Raw genomic sequence first — 21,298 nt, 5'->3', positions numbered from 1 at the left:
TACTGATTAAGGAACTGATACAGCAAGAGGGAGGGAGGCAGGATTTGGCTCCGAGTAGCAAATCAGAAACAATCTTTTAGCAACTGTTTTTCATTTTCTGCATTTCAAAATGCTTACTTCCAGCCTCTCCTTTCAAAATTCTCCTTTATCAAAGAGGGCATGCGTTTTCCTCATTTGCCTTTCAGGCTACGGCATCTCTGAAAACTGTGACCATCATCACATCCATTTAGGAGACACGATGGAGCACAAATTGAATCGGTAACTACGTATACCTAAGCAAGAAGTAGTGGTTGTGCAGTTCAACACTGAACATCATGGTTTACACAACACAGGCTGATACAAAGGGCCAAATTCTTAATTTTAGACTCTAAACTTTGGGCTGCAAAACATTTCCATGTGCAAGCCTGTACTGACATGCATGATCAGATGCCTGGTTAGCTGGCTGACTTGCATGTGTTGTCACTCGCGCATAGAAATGCAAGGTCTAGGCTCACAAAACACATGAATAGATCTTAGCTAAAATTTGGCTCTAAGAACTACCGTGACTTTATTTGCTCTGCAACATTCTTGTTCTGCACAGGCTTCTACCCACCCTTCACCTAAATACTGAGAATTTTAGTTCTGTACACAGTGAAAACCTTACTTTTCACTTGATCCTCTGAGTTTAAACACTCAAACTTTTGCTAACTGTCAGCATACCAGAGGAGGTGCAATTGCTGCTTGTGCCCGTTGTGGGCAGACACGGAGGGGGGAGTGTGGGACTGTGTTCACACAAGAACCGAGCTACCAGACGCAGCTTAGCCGCAATGTTTCAGGGCAATACGGAGTTTTAGGAGTGGGGTCAGCTAGGAAGTATGACTACACACTTCTGTAGGATTATGATATATACTTCAAAAGAGAAAAAGAAAACAGGCTCGTGCATTTTCCTTTTTTTAATGAACTGTATTAAAGCATCTTATTAACATTATTTTAGGTATTTTTATATTAATGTAAGCAGTATCTGAGATGGTTGGCCGAGCTGTGCTGTTTGCCTGTCTTTTAGGATTCAGACATGTGACCCTGGAGCTCACTTGGCTCTTGTTTAAAGGCAGCATCTGCAGATGTTCAACAGGAGAACTTTGCTTCTAATATTTGCTTTGGCGTTTTTGCTACACTTAATCTTAAGATACCGCTTCAAAACACCTGAATGAATAGAATTTTCTGGTGAAAGCTAAGATATCTCCTTTTCTGCTATAGTAATCTGCTTTACCTTCCATGTTTGTCTTCCTTACTCCTACTAGGTAGGGATCTAGAAAGCTGTAGCACTCTACAAAATCAGTAATTTCCTCTGTAAAAATGGGTGATTTAAAAACAAACCCCAGGATTTTTTCTATTCTCTTTATAAGATCAGTGGTGGCAAAAATACACACAGTCAACTTTATTTCCCCATGGCATGTCATCTGCAGCCCTACACCTCCTGTTTACTGGGAGTTTATGTGAACTTGTGGTGAATTTTCAGAAGCCTGGACTTGTCCTCCCTCTCTGTGTGTACAGCTTGGCACTGGTAACCTGTTGCTGTACAAACATCCCATCGTTTATTGCCCTGGCTCTGAGCCACACCTGAGCTTGGCTCAGCATAACTCAGAAACAGAGGGAGAGAGGCGACACCAAAGTTGTAGCCTCACCAATGTGTTGACAGCACTGCTGGCAAAAAAGACGCTGTTGCCTTCCTGCTGTCCCCAGCCGCTTGTTCTGACGCACAAACATTTGCTTTGCCTCATGGTGACCTGGATAAGGGAGGTGCGAAAGGACAGATGAGCAGCTGAGGTCAAGAGAAAATGACTCCCTGCCTTTTTTAGCATCAGTACTTGCATATACTGGCATAAACTCTGTGTACCGGTGGCTTAAGAAACCCTTGTGGCACTCATGGCTTGGGGCATGATCCCAGCCCTGGCATAATTCATATCATAGACACACAGCAATTGCCATACTTGACCAAGGTGCAAATGTAGTCGGATGCACTAGAGCTGGGTACAAGTTGCTAGAGAGAGCACTGCACTACAGAAGGCAAAACCAGGCTGTCCCTTAAAGATTCATACCGATTTCTAAAAGAGTCTGGTCTACCCTGTAAGCCAACAGATTTATTGTCCCTTTCAGACTCAGTCCAAAACCTATTCAACCATAAGGCTGGCTGAGAAGGTCCCAATATTATATCCAGGGTTAGGTGAAGCACTGGGACACACAATCTATACTTTGTGAGAGCATGACATACCATGTTGTGTCATGATGTCATGTCACACAAGATGTCCTTCTCCCAGCTCTGTCTGCTTGGGTTATCCCCAGGATCCAGGGGCAGCCTCAGGGAGCTGCTCAAGATGCTCTGAAATCTGTTGTCAGATGGCCTTTTTTTTCAGATACAGGGATTAATTACAAAGTGTCTGTGAGGGTCACTTGTGGTTTGCTGAAAAAGTCAGGCTTTATAAATGCTATCTGCTGTTAAAACTTGCTTGAAAAAATGAAACAGACTTTAAGCAAGTAAAAATTAATGGGGGACAGGGGTCAGGGGTCAGCTCTTCCTCTGAGCAGCATCTCCCACACCTTTGCCATATACACAAGCTGTGGTGCTGTGTAGAAACTGGTGCAACTCTTCCCATTGCATCAGAACTATTTGGCTTCTTCAAAGTCCTGGAGCTGCAGAGGTGGGGTCCAGCTCTGCAAAGTGTGGGGAGATGCCTCCTCCTTGCTGGGTGGACTCCTCTCTACTGAGCTGAACAGCAGCTTTTGAAGTGGCTCTCCAGATGAGCTGAGTATATCTGTGACAGATACACGTTAGTATGCCTTGGACGGTCACTGCTTTGCACACCTTGATGGTTCAGAAATATAACTATACTATTTGTAATAGCCTAAGGCACTAGGTCACTTTGTGGACTAATAACCTTCAAGATGGTATGACCTAATTCAAAGTGATTTTTAGACTTTCAGGAATTAAACGTAACTTTTAGTAAAGAGAGAGAGAGAGAGAGACAGAGAAGAGAGAGGCTAAGCCTTTTTCAGTTAAGTTGTCTCCTAGAAAGAATAAATGCTTATTGCTGAGCTGTACTGTAGTGAGGAGACTGGAAAGGAGATGCTGGTATAAAAGCAGCCGTAGCAGTAATTAGGCCATGGCCATGCATCTTCGCCTGGATCCAGCTGGGCTGGGGAAGCAGCGGGTGTTATCAATCTGAAATAATGAGTGCCAATGGGGTGTTCCTCCCCCCCTGCCACGAGTGACTGTCCCTTGGATTTGCTGATTGTATTTCAGTCCAAGTGAGCTGGGTCAGCAAGACTGACAGTGGAAATGGTTTAATTGGGTTCATCTTGACTGAAACAGGTCAGAAAACCCTCAGAAGAGCACCTCCCATGGCAAGCCTGGGGAAGGGGGCTGATCTGCCTTGGGGGTGCGTGGGGATGCACAGCTGGGACAGAGGGGAGGCTGGATGGGACAGCTTTCTCCATGGATGGGCACAGCTGCCTATCCACACCCAGGGTAACCACTACCGTTTTCAATGACAGATTTTCAAGAACGCCGCAGACAAAACTCTTCTAAGTATCACCTCAAGCACTGACTACACTTCTATCCTCATTTGGACAAGCTGGGACAGCACGTTTTTTGTGTATGTATTTACATATACACACACGTGCATACATCTGGATGCACTAACAACAAAATCTTAATAAGCAAACCCCATTGTATGTAACTTATAGGCTTCTAAAGTAATTAATGACCATCAACATGTATCATTCTGTATGTGGCCCAAACCTTGTATGGTTAATAGGGTGATAGCTGGTAGGTTAGGCAGAGCTAAATCAAGAAGAGATTCAAACCATTAAACTTTGGGAAGAGCAGCATCCTTTAAACTTGGCCTACAATAATATTCAGATTAAAAAAAATGCTCAAAATGCTCAAAGAATTAAGACTGAGTATATCAAGAGGGGATTAGACTCTTTCCAATGGCAGTGAAGAGAAAGCAAACTGAAGCAATGAAAGATGACCAGGAAATCTCAGGGGGAGACAAAAACTGTACATAATATTTACAACACTCTTTCTGCCCATATACAATACAATTACACTGACCATTAAAAATACATTTTTTTGAAACAGCACAAATCAGCTGGGACCCCAGAAAATCCAGCCCTCCCTCCAGGTTGCCCTTAGCATCCTTGTGCCCATCTTGCCTTCTTTCGGGATAGAAGTCACTTCCAGGGAAAAAAGGGCTGGCCAGAGCGTTTCTGCATCAGCCGGGATATCCCCTCCCTGTGGTCTCGCCTCGCAGTGTGCTGCTAGCAGAAATAGATGAGACTTAACTTCTAACAAGAGGAAAAGTGTAAAGACAGCAAAAAGCTGATACAGAGCACAGTTTAGCCGGAGGAGAGAATGAGGGCTGCTGTGTACATAACCATAGACACACCTCTGCATGTGTTTGCACACGTCAGTCCAAGCCAATTCAGCCACTGTGTGAAGTTTCACAGCACTGTTTATTCTAGAAAAGAGAAGGGCTTCAAGGAGAGCTGCTTTGCAGCAGTCCTCTGTGCACAGCACATAAACCTGAACATTAAATATCTTTTTAAATTATTAAGAATAAATTTAAATTTAAAAATAGACTAATGCAAACAAACAAAGTTCAGTCAACATTGGAACAGAGAGAGTTTTAGGAAGCATATTGCTATAGCAAATGCAACTCCTTGTTCCCTTGGACACTCTGAGGCAATGATCTGGTAATTCCAGTTCAGCACCGAGATGCACATACTACCCAGCAAGGAAAAGTTACCATCTCTAGCATATGAAGCTCCGTGTTCACATTTTTCTTTTTTTCCCATCACAACAGAAAAAAAGCCAACACAGCACATTAGCTTTTTCCACAAAGCATCTGAGGTGACAAAATTTACTTGGAAAACAAAAATTAACAAAAGCAGTATAAAGAAGAATCCTGGTCAGCTTGTGACCACCATAAGCCAAGATGGGTAAGAAAAAGAATAAAAAAATAGTTCACATCCGGCACCACAAACCTTCCTCACTTTCTTTGAAATCAGGGAATGAGAAAAAAGGTCCGTTCTGCTGAGACTGTTTCAACAAAGTTTTCTTTCCCTGAACCTAGAAAATCCAGGTATTAGGGTACAGAACTTTTGTTTTATATGTATATAAATAGACATGTACATATTTATATAAATATAAAGCAGAGCATCCTCCTGTTTCTCCTCATAATTTATTATTATTAAAGCTTGTAACAGAGTTAGCTGGACTCTTCAGAAGTGGGTACTCTCTGCACACACACGTGGCACAGAGAATTTAGCTCTGCTAGAGCAGAACAGCCAGCCAGGGACATGAAACGCTGGGTGACGGAGGCGGATTTGGGTGAGCAGCCAAGGAAGGGCAGGGAGCAATGACTGGAAATGGCCTCGCTTGCTCCAGGGTGGCACTCTGGCCCGCCACAACCGGTCTCTGTGAGCAGAGTCGGTGACGGCGTGGGAGGACGGCTGCACCGACCCACCAGGCCCCTCGGCAGCTCAGCTGCCCACCCACCCTCTTCTGTACCAGCCGCTGAAGAGGGACCATCCCTCGCTTTCAAAGGGAGTCCCAGTTTGCCCCCCCAAGCACGTGCACGCTAGTTCCCTTTGGCAGTACTCCCCACCACACTGCCACGGGTCTTTTTGCCTACTTCTCAAAGTCACCCGTGCCACTCCCTGCCTCTGCTTGGTTCCCCCTCACCTAGTCCTCTCAGACCGCCTGCTTACTGGCGGAGACCAGACACCTTTTTCTCCCCTGATCCACAGGCTCCTGCTCAAACTGTTTTATGTGAATGCTTTCCCGCAGTCTCGTAAGACCCAATAATTTCCTCAGAGGACTGGGTTTCTGAGAGGTTTTCTGCTCTCGGAGACTGAGTAAGTCAGGGGTGGTGGCACACGCTCCTTGAGCGATGCTAGCTTCGCTCCAGAGAGGGCAGGGGCAAAGTGCAAAAGATTTCTTGAAATCAGAAGGTACTTCCACTTCCGACAGCTCTCTTTCCTTCATGTTGTATAGCACTTATTTCAAGTAAGGTATTATTCATGTGTCTCTGCAGCCTTCACTCTTCCTGGAGTGAGTGGAGATCAGTAGATGTCTACTGGTGACCAGCTGAGCCACTTCATCATGACGCATCCTGGAACAGCTGAAAACATTCAAACCCAACTGCGTTCTTCATAGCAAAAAGTGCTTTTCTTGAGAAACAAAATGAAAACAGTGTCCCCATGGAACATCTTAAGGACTCAAAAATAGTATTTCCTAGGATGGGAAGGATGGAGCACACCTACTTTATTTGGCTTTATCTCAGTAAGGAAACAGAGCTACTGGCAAAATTGGCACATCTTTGTGAAGTTGTTAAACTCGGGACCCTAGCTGGAATGTAAAAGAAATGACGGAGCAAAGGAGAACTTTGCCTTACGCTGGGCTTCTGCTAGTTCTGGCAATTTCATGTGCAGGTTGTCCAAAAAAGTTCTGCTAGCCAAGTAAAGATGAATCTCTCAAATAATAAACTGTGGGTTTTCAAAGAGGCCTTTTGGGGGTACTGCTACAACCTGGTAGAAGTAAGTCTTTTCATGCCCCTCCGCTGAGCCAGGCTGGAGGACAATACAGGCTCCAGCCTTGGTGCTTGAGGTGCTCTGTTTAAAGCAAAGTAAGTGGCTGCCATTGCACCCTGTAAAATAGAGAAAGAGAAAATGCTGGGCTGAAATTCAGTTCTTTGATGCTTTTCACCTCCCTCTCCCTATTCAATCTCCTGAAAAAAAGGACATGCACGGACGATTTCCATGAAACGATAACAACATTTAGGCTGGCAGACAGCTGGGGTGTCTCTGATTCACAGTGGTGGCAGTACATGCACAGAGTCCCACCAGGCCATTACAATGCAGCTGGAAGTTAAAAACATCGAGCAGGTGACAAGTAAAAAATCTTTACTGTTAACATGGTGCCATATTAAATTTGGTCTCTGTGGCAAGTAATCTTCCCATTTACACAAATGACAGCTCATTCTGCAAGGAAGGAAGAGGCAGGGCGTTAGATGTACCTTCACCAGGTGAACATCCTGTCTGCTGAGTTGGTTTTGAGACAGATACTCCCTGTTCACTATCCATGGATGTCTTAGGACTTGGACTGCTGTGAGGCGCTGGTGAGGGTCTACGTGAAGCATCTTTGACACAATGTCCTGGGTTTAAGAGGAAGAAAACAGTAAAAGGGAAAAACTGATTAATAGCAGTGTGGGTTTTACAAAGATCTTCCTGGTGGCAGTGTCATCACCAGCATGTCCAATGGAGAGAGGGATGCACTTTAGATATGCTTTATATTTTTTAAGTATAAAGTCTGATCTCCAAAATTTTCAAGTGTAATGTTCAACTCTCGGTTGATAATCCAGTCAAAAGATAATATGGAGGGTATTCAGCTTACTGAGGGAGCGTTAATTACTGGTGACCTTATAGGGGTGATAAACTCCACCTAGACAGGAGGCATCTCCTCACTGACTCCAACGCATGCTTACAAGAGAAGCTTAGAATAGAAATCTAGCATTCAGGTGACTAAAATTCAATGAGATCAGTTCTACCATGTCTGAACATTTTAATTTTAAAACTGGACATCTGCTAAAAAATTCATTGTGAGGCTTATAGGTGTTGGTAGCAAGACGAGTACGTTACTAGGATTGCTTGCAGCTTTGTGGTGGGATATATCAATGTTCTTCCATCGGATACTGTCAGTTGCTAAAACTGAAATCTCTTGCAGGAACCTCTAAATCCTGTCAAAGTTTCTGATTAATACCAGGCAACTGGAAGCTTGCCAGCTTTCCTGCCCATCTACCTGTGTCATAGACCAGTGCACAGCTTCATGCCCAAAAATCTCAGCACCAGATTGGTTTTATCTCCTGGGGTTTCCATGCTTTGTGATAGATGGGCAGCCTAAACTGTGAACTGTACAGGAGTTAAAAATGCTAGTTGTAAACTGACTGCTCCTGGTTAACTTTGAGGAGCAAAAAGGTGATTCACATATAGACCATGAATTTGTGGCATAAACTACCTTACACTTCTTTTAAAAGTTCAGCTGCACCAAAACATAGTTCTGTGCTATTTAAATCTCGAGAGCATTCACAATTGATGCTGCTATATTATGCCTTAGTTTAATGAAATAAACTACCAAAATTCCTGACACACTATTTCATGTGGAGTGATAGAAACATAAAGAAGCAAGCTTTTATTTCATGAGGCACTGAGAAATAACCCTTCTGACTATCTCTCTCTTAAGTTTGTTACAATTGCAGGCTGCAAGCCCATTTCAGAGACCAAGAAAAAAAAATTGAGAAAGTTTTCACTGACCTTTGCAGTATCAGATACTGAATCCCAGTTTCCTCCTGTAAGTGCATATTTGCCACTGCCAATCCTGGCCAGAATCTCCTCTGGGGTGTCATCTGGTCCATTTGCAAAAGGAGTGAACCTATTTAAAAAAACAGAAAAAAATACAGTGTAATTTGCATATATGTGATTTCTAGAATCTCCTGCTAACTGCCACTGATTACAACAAGTTCCAGAATGGACCACAGACATCGCTGCTTCATTTTCACTCAAACTATGCAGTCCGGTGGTTCCTCATATTAAGTTGTTCTGCAGAGGAAAAGACTGATTCCTTAACGTTTTTTAAAAATTTTTGTTCTGTTCTCATTTTTTAGGAATGAAATATGCTTTTTAAAAAATAGACAGGTTTTTACCTCTTTAATTGTTTTAACTCTGCTTTATTGCCAACAGAAGTGCCTTGATAATGGCAAGAAAGGACAAAAATAATAAAAGAGAAAAATTAGGATCTGAAACAGAAAAAAGGAAAAGAAAAAAGAACCTTTTATAATCGATTTTGCAGTGCTTTGTTAACCGTAATGTGCAAGTCTGTTGGGCAAAACAAATGATCTGCAATAGGTTATTTAAAATCTTCCTGATCTAGCCAGTAAGAAATTGCTAGTAACATGCACCCAGGTTTAGTGTCACATGCAGACGGCACACTTTTTGTCTTCATCAAGTGACAAGTGATTTTTGCAGCTGACTAAAATCTACCAGGTGAAATTTTACTCTGTGATCCTGAACGGCTGTGTAGGTTTAGAAGTGGGTATCTGAGATTTTTATACTTTTCCTTCCATCTGTCTTTTCTCTTCTGAAAACTTGCCAGTTTGGTTTTTAGATCGTTAAACAGTTGGTTTGGCCACAGCTTCCTATCCCACCTGGTTTCTAATAGCATGCTCAATTCCACATGCTGTTTTTCTAATTTTCAAAAACATTTCAGATTTCACAGAAGTTCAGCCCAAAGAGATACATAATATTATTGCAATCTATAACTATCAAGAGGGATGCACTAAGAGTTAAAGACTGGCTTAAACTCCAAAGTCTGTCACTACCTGCATTAACAGGATCCCAGGCTTGTGCTCCTAGTCCGGGCTGTCTGAGCCCTCTCTGTTCATAGTGATGATGGGAGGAGAATAAAATCCTGGCTGCAATAATAGTCAGTTCTTACTGACTCTACTCTGGCAAGGAAGAACAAGATCATCCCTAAATGCAGTGGTGGCACCTAAAAAGTCAGCACTTCTCAACTGTTTGCATCGCTCTTACTTTCTCTTGTAAGTGCAGAGAAAAGTGAGATACAAGTTAATAGCACTTGTTGGCAAATTTAATATCCGCTAACTTGTGCAATTTGTATTTCAGATTCAAATATATTTGGATTTTTTTCCACATTTAAAAAAGAAGCATTTTTAATATCATCAGCTAAACAAATGCGACTAAATCGCATTGATTTTAGTGTACTGATTCTGGTTGTGTATCACTGCAAATCTATGGCATTAGCCAAACAGAAACAGGGTTTTGGAGATCCCAGCAGACTTCGAGACTGCCCCAGAAAGTCACAATATATTTCAGCTAATGGTGAACACATTTGTATTCAGGAACAAAATAGATGGGATAGAAACTCCTGGCACCTTTTTTACAATCCATGAGGCAAGAGACATGAATAACAGAAAGGTAAGGTCCAACTCTTTGTTTTCTGTATAAATCTAGGAATGAATCCAAGCTTCTTGCCACAGGTGAATGATCATGAAGCACATTAAAGAGCTGTGAGAGGTCACTGAAAAGTTTCAAGCTGCACTTAGGTACGATAAATGTGCACATACCATACCCTGCAGCCAGCAAGAGAAAGGAAATTCAAGAGCCTAATAACTCCAGATTGGGTTTGCGCACTGTGTTTCTCATTCACCCCAGTGCATCTTATTCCTGTCCCTCACTGCTTATTTCAATCTGTCTCTTTCTCTGGGTCTTCTTGTGTCAATATTTAACTTTAGCCAATGCATTGGTAGGGGTTTTTTAGCCAAGTACCTCCCAAAATTTCCTGCTGCCTGTTGCTGTTCTTGCTGGTCTGTTCATTTGCTTTCTGTCCTTTCTGCAGCATATTTTTCAAATAGCATCTGAAAACTATGTTTGGGGTTTTTTTTTGAGTCTTTAAAGGCGTTCAGATACCTCGATAACAACAACAGTAGAAGAGGAATGAAATTGAAGAGAATACATGTATTAATAGAAATGAACATCCTCTTATGGATAAGGTGAACATGATATGGCTCTTCATACTCCTACACTCCTCTCCTAGTGTAAAACTTTCACACTGCTTAAGTGGTGAGTGAGCCTTTTGGGAGTCTAGGTCTCAGTGAACGCTTACAGGCACAGGCTGTTAAAAACCTAAACAACTTGTAAAGTGTCAAAGATATTTATGCATTCTGGAAAAACTTATTCTAATTCTATGTCTTGTCATCTATTTTCTTGCCTCATACAACAGCACATTGCTCAAAGGAGGCCAGGCAGTTTGCTGTCTCTATCTGTGACTCCTTTCTGGCTTAATCAGTGCTGAAGTGCTGAGCCCACTGGAGACTGCTGCTCTAGGAAAACTTCTTCACTCACCCTGCCAACATGGTGTACAGTAGGATCCCCAAGCTCCAGATATCACAAGCTGCATCGTAACCTTGGCGTTTAAGGACCTATGTGAAGAGAGAGACGAAAACAGGTTAATCTGCATCCCTGAATTTTTAGCTTCTGGTCTTCAAAAAGCACTGATTAGTGGTTGTATCTGCTGACATTTCCAGGGCTTAACCGCATATCTGGCTTGAACAGGTGGCTGCCTCAGGAGCGAAATGTTCAGTAGTGGTGTGGAGCAAGGTGAAGCCCAGGCTGGAGCGAGCTGGTCAGTGTTCAAGCCCAGTCCAGCTGTCACCTCCACAGCGACAGAGATGAGTGCAGTTTGTTGGAGGCTCTAGGAGCCTCTCTGACCATCTGACACACAGGAAAGCAGAACAACATTTCAATGTTTTAAAATGTTTCTTAAAAAAAGCTCATTAATACTTAAAAATGTGTGTTCCTAACATAAGAGTTACTAAGGACACTGTGAATGCAACAAATGTAGGGCTGAGTGATAGTCATAAGCATGTCTGAAGTCAGTTTGGATTTGATACAACAAATGGATGCACATTAGTGCATACCTAATGTTAGACTAGTAAAGAAGCATGACAACTACAAAGGTAAAAAGCTTATTCTTATCTTACTTCTGTATTAAGAAAAGTGGCCACATTTAGACTGGATTTAACAGATAATAGGCTAAAACTTGATCCCTTTTCCCTATGGGAAAAGCAAGACCTATGGTACTCAGCAGAGATCTGACCAGTAGGTTCAATGTTGGTACAGGATGGTGAGTTACAACAGTAAGGGTAAAATCTGGATTACATTTATGATAATGTGTACAAGAAGAAATGCCTATTTGAGTAAGTGCAGGTCCAAATGAAAGTGAAGTCACCAACTGAGGCAGCATTGCTGAGATTAGGAGAACTTTGTTTCTGTTTGGCTCAGAAAAGCCCAAGGACCACCTCCAGATCTTCCATTTGCTTGTAAAAGTAAACTAAGCTTCTGTTTATTCAGTTCTGACACACAAGGAGAGTTTTGTCCCCTTCTGATGGATCAGTAGATACATTAATTTTTTGCAAAGCACATGAAAAAGGAATGTACAAATTCAGCAAGTCTTTCTCTGACCTGCAGCCTTATTACCCAGGAGTGATTTCAGCTATCTGAAGTCTATCACAGAAAAGACCAAGCATTGCTAGGAAAAAATAGTTTCAGAAAATGTTGCCTCGACAGATTTTACAAATGATGAGTGGTAAAGCAACCATCTGCCAGGTATGCTGCTGAGCGAACATTTGCTACCTCGAAAAAAAACAAAGAAAAAGCCGCATTTCCTCCTGTTGACAAAACCGATACAATCCTGCTTCTGCCTCTCCCTCCTGCACATCATATATACATGTCCTGGCTGTTTTAATTGTTTCTGTTTCTTTAGTTCTGCATTCATTCCCCCTCTGTTAATGTTAGTTTTTATGGGAAAAACTTCTTTGCTATTTGACAAAGTCAGTCGCTTCTTGCTTCACCTGTGAGACTGAATACCCAACATTTATCTTTTGGTGTGGCCATTCTCGTTGCTTCTTGAACAGTTACATTTTCATTGCCATCCCTGTTTTCCTCCAGTAACCAAGGACAATCTAGTCCAAGGCAAATGATACAAAAATGGGGCAGTGATGATGTTTAGTGGAGCAGGGTATTAAGCAAATGCTTACACAACTCCAAAACGATGGGCAGGTGTCGCTGTGTGCTGTCATTCAGTTTGCAAGAACGCTGCTAGATAACAAGGGCATTCCCTCTGTGCCAGTGTCTAGGGAAAGCTTTGTTGGGAATTACTTTTTATCGACAACAACTTTACCCCATGGATAACAACAAGATCTAGTGAGAGTTACCAGTTAGCGTCACTGCTACTTGAAAACGTCTCCAGCAGGTCTGTGCAACTGTGGTTAACGTGAGAACACTGGGCTGGCAGGAGCAACTGTTGGAAAGTTTGGCCAAAAAGATTAGTGTTTGAGCTAGGGGGCGGATATTATCAAACCGGAACAGCCATCCGTCTTAGAAACAAATCAGTCAGGGAAAGAGCTTTGCAAAAGATGCACTGGTGTCCTACTCTAACGGATGCTGAAGAATTTACCACCCGTGAAGGAGTCTAGGTCACCCTAAAAGAGAATTTGGTGGGATCTGAAATACATGCATGAGCTGGTTCTTAGCTCCACACATGGCAGGGCGTTATCGTCATAAAATTCCTCTGGGTTCATCCAGTTCTGATAATGGCTCAGATGTTTATCCAACCCCCTTTTATTTCTATAGGCTTTGATTTATTGGATTAATAATGTTACAAATATGGGCTTTTCTCAGCTGTGACACAAGCAGGGATGCATATGGGTACGAAAGCTAATAAACAATCTCATCATTTCAAATGCCAAAACAATAGTTCTTCACGGATTTTGGAGGAGAACTGCAGAATAAAATAATTTGCTTTATCCAAAAGGACTCTACCACATCCGCAGGGAAAGCGCAGGCTGCGTTTTGCCTCCCGTCCCAGCCTCGATCTTCTCTCCCTGCACACAGCATGACTCGCACCAGGTGGCAGCCTGCCTCTTTCTCTCAGAGCGCCTTCATCTTTGCTGATGCTCTCATCTAAACCCCAAATTAACTGTTTCCAAAATAAAGCAAGATTCAAGCGGGCAAACATGTCATCCTTCATCCGCCACTCTCCTCTTGTGTCATCAGCTCAGCTGACTTTCTGCCGCCTTGTTTAGTTTCCTGGGCGTATGGCAGACGTCGCAGCAGGGCTCAGACAGGGAACGTGAAAGTCAAGTCTAGGCTGGAGGGCAGCATTATATCACAGGTAAAATGTAAAACCACTTAAGGCTTTATGTAAGCTCTCTGCCAGTTCTGATAATGTTTCAGTTGATCTCTAACGTTTCCTGCATTTGCAGGACCTGTCTTACTCATCACAAACATCTGGGAGCATGATTTCTGCTTTCAGTTCAAATCAGAAGAGTCTGATCTGAAACTGCATTGGGCTGGCAACATTTGTGATTACAGACACTATACAAAATAGCCCACCATGAAAAATAGCTACACCTATTTTAAGCGCATTGTATCTTGGAGAAAATCTCAGTGCTTTAAATCTTGCAAACATGATTATTTTTTTGGTTTAGAAATTGAACTGCTGTGGTGCCACAGAACTTTCTTTACTTATTTTGATGAATTTTAAACAGCTCATTCCAGTTTCTAAAATGAAAACCCAACCAAACAGCAATAAAATAACAAACCAATCTGTCTTGGCAATGGAAGATTTTTTACTGAAAAAAATCTGCTTTGAATTTATACTGCCCTGGCAATGGTCTCAATTTAACAAATTCTCCTTCTGATGCTGGAAGGCTGCAATTCCTGTATCTTTGGATATCAGGAAAGGACCATGTACAGAGAGATCACCCCATTTTTCACTTCCCAGTTACGTACCATGCAGATGAACATTGGATGGAAGGAGAGTTATGGGGAAGAAAAGATTGCTGAATGATACCAACCGAAAGAAAGTGGTATTTGACAGTACAGGACAAGTGAAGTATTGAAAGGCAATAGTTTTGAATTTTTCTTATAAAGACCACAACAAGCAGAGGCAGACACATATCTGAAGTCGTGTATTGCAAATACTAAAATTGCTGACAAGCATCACTACAAGAAATGGACAAATACCCAGGAACTTAACCTCTTGCTCCTTCATTGGAAAGAAGCAGCTATGAATGTCTCAAGGGACAAACACGGCAAACAGCCGAAGCCATTCAAACAGCTGTGGGACCCAAACCCACTCCCGCAGGGCTGCATGAAAGAAACAGCACTCGCCAGTGATGCAGAGCCACCTCTCCCCACGCTTGGGGCAGGCTGTTTGGTCTGCCTCCACCTCCCTGTCTGTAAAAACAGGAAAGCAGCCCTTTCCTACATCCCCCATAACAGTGGGGACTGGTACTAGGAAAGCCCAAGAGGAGAGATGTTTCTTTAGCTCAGTGAAGTCAACAATAAAGCTCCCGCTGACTTCAGTGCGGTAAGGATTTCATGCATGGATTTTCCTTTTGAGTCTTATTCCTGATACCAAGGTTTCCCTTTTAAGCCTTATCCCGTTCTGACGCAATGCGCTAGAGGGGAAGCAGTCTGAGCTGAAGCAGCTACAGAAAAAAGGTATTTATTCTAGTAATGAGCCAAATCGTGTACGTCAGTCTGAGATAGACACCAGCTTCTATCAGGAGAAAAACAACCGGCCTGACAAGACCAGGAATAGGAAAGTTCCAGGAATAGGAAAGTTACGGTAACAGAGGCTGTGCAAGTGCCGGTAGTCTGGTTTCTGCCTTGCTCCTCTTGTAAAGGCAGCGAGGAATAGCGAGAGAGGAAGAACTGCTTCCTAGGACACACTCATTACTCATGGCTTTGACATGTGATCCTACCTCAGGGGCAACAAAGTTGGCGGTGTAGCAGGGAGTCATGAGCAGCCCGTTCTCCGCTCTCAGTTGCTTGGCAAACCCGAAGTCACAGATCCTGATGGAGTCTGGGTTTCCTGACTCATCCATGTAGAGGATATTACTTGGCTTCAGATCTCGGTGCACCACCTTAACAAGAAAGCAGCGAGTAAGAAGTGAGGAGAGGAGGTCAGGGAGCATCCAGGCTTGGCTGCCATTTCTGGTCTGCTGCCTGAGGTAGGTCAAGAGCTCATGCCTAAAATGTTTAAGTTTTGGAGAAAAGTTGCTTAAAAGTCTTGGGCAAACGAAGGAAAGAAAAGGTTACAGTCTGTTAAAATCAGAAAGAACATGTTCGACAGCCTCTGCTGGTGTGTTAAGATGGAGGCTGCTGCTCTAAGGGGGGACACCTTTCCTGAGGGCGGTCAGAGAGGGTTGCTGTACAAACACCGCAGTGTCAGAGTCCCCTGGAACCTGACGGCCCTAAATATTCAGCTGAAAGGTGAAGAAGAAATCCCATCATAGGAGGAACATGTGTAAGGGTCTTCTTGCAACTGTCTATGTGAGTGGCTCACACCTGAAAGGGGGGGATTATTTTTTTTCCACATTTCAAAAGGTATTCACAAAAGTCCTTTCTGTAGGCACACAGCTTCAAGTGGCTGCATGTTTTACCAGACATGCCGCATTTCAGTGGTGGGAAAACAGCCTTTATTTGTTACAGCAAGACTGAAAAACTATCATGAAAACATAAAAGCCCAAGCACAAAATGCACTTGTTTTAACCACGAAACAGAAGAAGCAGCAAATATTTGACTGGTCATCCAAACTGCTTGTCCCTGAAAAGGAGAGATTTTCAAACTGCTGTATATAGAGAGCTTAGATTTTAAAAGCCGGCTCTTTAACAGCATGTCAGAAGCCTTTCCCATCAGCTGCTCAAACTGCCACTTCATTTGGGAAGCTGAGCATTTGATTTTCTACCTATCTGCTGACTCAGCTACCCTATTTGAAATTCTGTTAAAAGATCAGGTACTGCAGTAATGACTGTGATAAAAAGTAAAAATGTAATATCTCAACAAGGTGCACGAACTTGAAAATCAGTGTAGTTTGGGAATGAAAATACCACTTCAACATACTGCAGTTCAGCTGGGAAATGGCTAAAAAGCCTATGACCCTATTTCACAACCCAAATATAAGTATGGAGAAAGACTTGTTTTTTGGGGAAAAAAAGTATTTACATTTCAGAGAAGCAAAATTACAGCTATTTGCTTTTTCTGAAAGTCGGATTTTAAGAAGGTTGATGCGGATAGCCAAAAAAGCAATGCTTACGCCCTGAGAGTGCAGGTAGTCCACAGTCCTAGTGATGGTGCACAGCACAGCGCTGGCCTCCCGCTCTGAGAAACACTTCTGCCGAAGAATGCGGTCCAGGAGCTCGCCTCCCCGCATCAGCTCCATCACCAGGTACACGTATTTCCCATCATCATAGACCTGGAAGGGTAATAGAATAAATATATGTTTTGGACCCATTAACTTGGTGAAGTTTGGTCCTTTAATCACAGTGTTGGCTTGCTTGTGTGAGATGTTGCAAGAAGAAAATGCCAGCTAATGTGTAGGAAATGTGCTTATTATGCTTAACAACGGAAAAGGCAACTTTGTAAAATTACTTAATCATCGCTTTTTTCTCATGTCTGTAGCAACTTGATGATTTGTCCACACAGAAACGTAGCTTTCCTGATCTGCTATCATGTCAGCAGAGCAGACCAAGCTGCTAAAAGCAGCACCACTTCACACAGTCTGAAATGTCTGCTGGCTCTCACCCAAGCCTCCTTCTCAGTAGTGTTCTCTCTTTCCACTTCTACAGGGTAACATTTGCCATTTCAAATACCAGTATTTCCCTTTGACTCATGATCAGCTAAATGAACTGCATTATGCTGTTGGCCAAAACCTGCTTCCAGTGATATTATATAGTTTATATTTGCAATGCTGGTGAATACATTGTTGACATCAGCCACAAGATGTATTTACCTTCAACGTCAATTGCAAAGGGTAAAAGACATTTTTTGTCTCAATTGGAAGACAGCCATTTTCATGTCATAATCCTTTATCTGGACTGCAATAATAGGCAGTGTTATAGTCATCAATGCTAAATGTTTTTGGAAAGGCATATAAAACCTTTTTTGCACCGATTTTAAGATGCTCTCTAACACTTTGGAATTAGGTGAGACTTTCCTGAGGGTATGTGATTAGAAAATTTTTATATATTTCTCTAAGGTCTGAACCATAACGTACTGGCCACTGACACCAGCAGGATTTTGTTCTGTAAACTCTGAATCTGAGACGGTGTAGACAATCCAAGGTGAGACTGCAGGCAGTGCAAGTAAAACATCTCTGACTGAAGGTCATTCCTGTATGTAAGCATTGCAAAAGCTATTCTTCATATGAAATGCTGAAGAAAGATACCTTCATATCTTCTCAGGCTCCTCGAGTGGAAGCTAAATACTCCCTGGCATTAAAACACTGTCAGGGGAAACCCTAGTGACTTTGTGAGCTCTCCTCTTCCCAGCAAAGCGGATACCACAGGCTGCATGGGAACGGCTGCTGATCATCAAAGAGCATCCCCTGGCCAGCAGCACCACTGCATGTGCTCAGCAACTTGCTTCGAAACACCCAACTAGGGAGATCTCACTTCCGAAAAGGGCTGCAAAACCAAACACATTTTGCTGTTCTCCAGCACTGTGCCTCTTTGGTTTCATTTACAGTTGGTTAGACAACAATTGGAGAATGTATAACGTGACTAGTCTTTCCAACTGCTATCCAGTAATTTGTTAAATCACATTTTTTTCCTTGATTTCAATGAGTCTGTTTTTAGCTCTGACCTTCAACTGAAGAATTTTCCGGACGTGGACTAGTAAGTAGGTGATCCTGACCATAAGGTGAAAATCATTTAATGCCGAAGTGCTCGAAGATTACTCACATCTTTAAGAGTAATGATGTTTGGATGCTGTCCATATCGCAAGAGGATCTCAATTTCTTCAGAGGGGTCTCTCTTGCTTTTATCAATTATCTGGAATAAATGAAGCACAGTGTAGTAAGATACCGGCTAGCAGCAGTAAGCACAAAACAAGCAGTCTCTACAGTTTAAACAAATTAATATTTAAAATTCTTCTATTAATCATTATTCTAGGAGAGGAGAGCTCAAACCCTGTGCAAATGAGAGCCAAAGCCAGATGGAGCAATAATTAGTTTAGATTCTGAAGGCGCAGGCCCTCTTTTTGATGCGTATAGATTTGTTTGACCATAAATAATGGCAGTTACAAGAAATGTCATTAAGAAAACAAACAACCTGGCGAGTTTTAAAATAATAATAGTTTTAAAGTGACCTCTTTGACATAAAAAATGGATACATTCATAATATTGGCATATTCTTGCATATCTGCTCATAAATTAATAGAAATCACTTATCAGGTGGGTTTGTCAGAAATGAAAATGTATGGACATTTACTGTCAGGGAAGATCTGAGTTGAAGCTATTGGTAATGACTTGGGTCTTTGGGCCATGCTGTTGTAATGCACAAGAGAGTGGCCAGAGATTGCATTTGGCCACATAACCAGACTCTGCCCATTCCTAAGCTAGAAAGAAATCTGCTATATATAAATATATATCACTTTTCTGTATTCAGCATCTTTTGCCTTATCAGAGATTATAGTGAGACATGAAAACTTTTTAGTTTTATAGCAGCAGGTCTTAGAAAAACATGACACCTGCTGCTTAGAGAGCATCACTGCATGGAAAGCCTCCTGTCAGGATGGCACCAACTTCTCATCAGTTCTCCTATTACCTATATTTGGGATGTCAGTCAAAGAGCTTCAATCATTTGCCCAGTTGAGAGCACTAATTAATGCTTCTCACTGCACAGATTTAAATGATAAATATGAAACAAAAAATAGCTATAAACTAACCCAAGGGAGATCTCTGTGTTTTGGAATCTCAGATGCAACTGCACAGGGAATAGCAGAAGGGTCATTCTGCTAGGAACTCATTAGGAGTACAGTATTTTGGCACAATTTCTTATTCCTAGAAAAACACAGCAGTACTTTTGAACAAAAGGTTTACTGAAGAGGAATGGGTGGCATTTTCAGAAAATCATAATTCCATTATTGGCTTGGGTGTCAAGGCTTCCAACCTTAAATGTGGTTAGTTCTCTCTAAGAACTAGGCACAGAGCACTGATTTAAAACAAAGGTGTTTGCAGGGAAACAACTTTTTAAAAATCTCTTTTGTTAATGAGGATAAATGCCTCGCTGCTCTTGCATGCATTTTTTATGGCTTAATTATGGTGATACACATTTAAGTACATGTCTAGAATTTTATGCATCGGTTATAATAGTGCATACTTGAATATATATCAGGGGTTTTGTAGTCATCATGACTGACATGCATTTGCAGTGATAATGATGGGCAGCAGTTGTCCATGGTGGAGGTATGCATTTGAAGCCATATCAGTGATTTGATTCTGAATTAATAGCAGAGTGACAAATGAAAGTGCAACAGGGAGCTGATGCAGGCAGATGGCTGTTGTCCACATTTGAATAAATGAAAGAAAAACCTCAAAAGCAGGTGAGTAGAAAAAATTCTACTAGCAATTTCTCCTTAGAATAATGTTGTTCTCCCAGTTTAGTTGAGACATTCTCAAAAAGCCAATGAAACCCTTATTGAATGACTCCTCATAAATGCAACCACAGTCACTGAATGTGTCCCACTCAACCAATAACCCTAACATATAAAAAGATCCTCAGGGCCACTTCCTTGGCCAAACTAATATAGCTCTTGTCAAGTTAATGGAGTTACACACACGTGCACCTGTTAGGATCTGCCTGCCTTGTACAAACCAGCAGAATTTACTGCAGCAAGTATTACTACCACTGTGTGAAGTACTACTATCGCTATGGTACTGTAGCAAGCAATATATTCCAGATTCCTTTTCTGTTGTATTTTCCTGTGAAAGGAAATATCCAGTGCTGTGGAAAATTTTAAGCAACTATTAATAATGCAGGACTATAAATGTATATATATGGCCAAAAGAAAATCCAAATCAAAAATAGTCTCAGCTACTGACACAAAACTCAAAATAACATAACCTGCAGCAGTCTGCTATTGATTTAGTAGCAACAGCAGTAGACTATATGTAATGCTTCTAATTCACAATATGCTATATAAATATAAATCACAAGACAGTCCCGCTAAATATGTGTGCTTTTTGCTTTAATGTGCGTACAAGCTGCGATACAGTGATTAAATGGACAAGCTGCCCCAAACCATACAACAAATTATTGTCAGAGCTGTGAAGGGACCTGCCAAATTCCTCTCAGTCCCTGGGCAGTCTGGTTGGACAGACCAGAACAATTTTTTTCCTCCACAGCGAGAGACTGTCACCCTGACGGTGCCTCTCTTCAGCGTGCCTGTGACTTACACTTGGCCCATGACTGATAAAGCAGCAAAGGAGGGGGCTGCTGCAACTTTAGCAGAGATCTCTCCTCAGTTCAGACTGGCCGCAGTATGCACAGTTTCTTAATTCACATGCTGCAATGGCCTCAGCAGCTCCTTAAAGACGCCCCATAGCTCCACTGTGATACCTGATTCTCCTGGTCTTCCTCTTCAGAAAGTTTTTCAGTGTGGTGTTAAACCCACGCCAGACTTTGCCGAGAGGGAAGCTGCCATGTCAGGGTGGTACGGCTGGTGGCTGCTGCCTCTCTTTGCACCCAGAGGTGGCTGCATCACAACATGAGGTGCTGCATCCCCAGAACATCTGCAAATCTTGCCCCAACTTAGTGCCAAAATGACCTGCAGGAAAATGCAGGCCCAGTGCTCCTTATTGAACACAGGGACTAAGGGAGATGCGTCATGAGCT

The 21,298-nt window shown here is 42.3% G+C and overlaps 1 protein-coding gene across 4 annotated transcripts in view; it reads right to left on the bottom strand.

Moving 5' to 3' along the window:
* Positions 1 to 917: 917 nt before the first annotated feature.
* RPS6KA2 (ribosomal protein S6 kinase A2) overlaps positions 918 to 21,298 on the bottom strand; it is a 313,952-nt gene continuing 293,571 nt past the window's right edge. For 3 of the 4 annotated variants that reach the window (XM_087775453.1, XM_087775452.1, XM_009471096.2), the window contains 7 exons: positions 18,366 to 18,455; positions 16,721 to 16,879; positions 15,387 to 15,548; positions 10,960 to 11,036; positions 8,353 to 8,470; positions 7,059 to 7,196; positions 918 to 6,689 (listed from right to left, as the gene is read on the bottom strand). In XM_087775453.1, coding sequence (XP_087631579.1) covers positions 6,564 to 6,689; positions 7,059 to 7,196; positions 8,353 to 8,470; positions 10,960 to 11,036; positions 15,387 to 15,548; positions 16,721 to 16,879; positions 18,366 to 18,455 — 870 coding nt within the window. In that variant the 3' untranslated portion in view covers positions 918 to 6,563. The remainder of the gene's footprint in view (positions 6,690 to 7,058; positions 7,197 to 8,352; positions 8,471 to 10,959; positions 11,037 to 15,386; positions 15,549 to 16,720; positions 16,880 to 18,365; positions 18,456 to 21,298) is intronic. The other variant, XR_015708357.1, reaches the window with a different exon arrangement.

Source organism: Nipponia nippon, unplaced genomic scaffold (genome assembly GCF_047370975.1).
Source record: "Nipponia nippon isolate SJK-2023a ecotype South Korea unplaced genomic scaffold, ASM4737097v1 scaffold_4, whole genome shotgun sequence".
Classification (NCBI taxonomy): domain Eukaryota; kingdom Metazoa; phylum Chordata; class Aves; order Pelecaniformes; family Threskiornithidae; genus Nipponia; species Nipponia nippon.
Note: the sequence above shows the minus strand (reverse complement) of the source record. Positions and strands in the feature narration are given on the sequence as shown.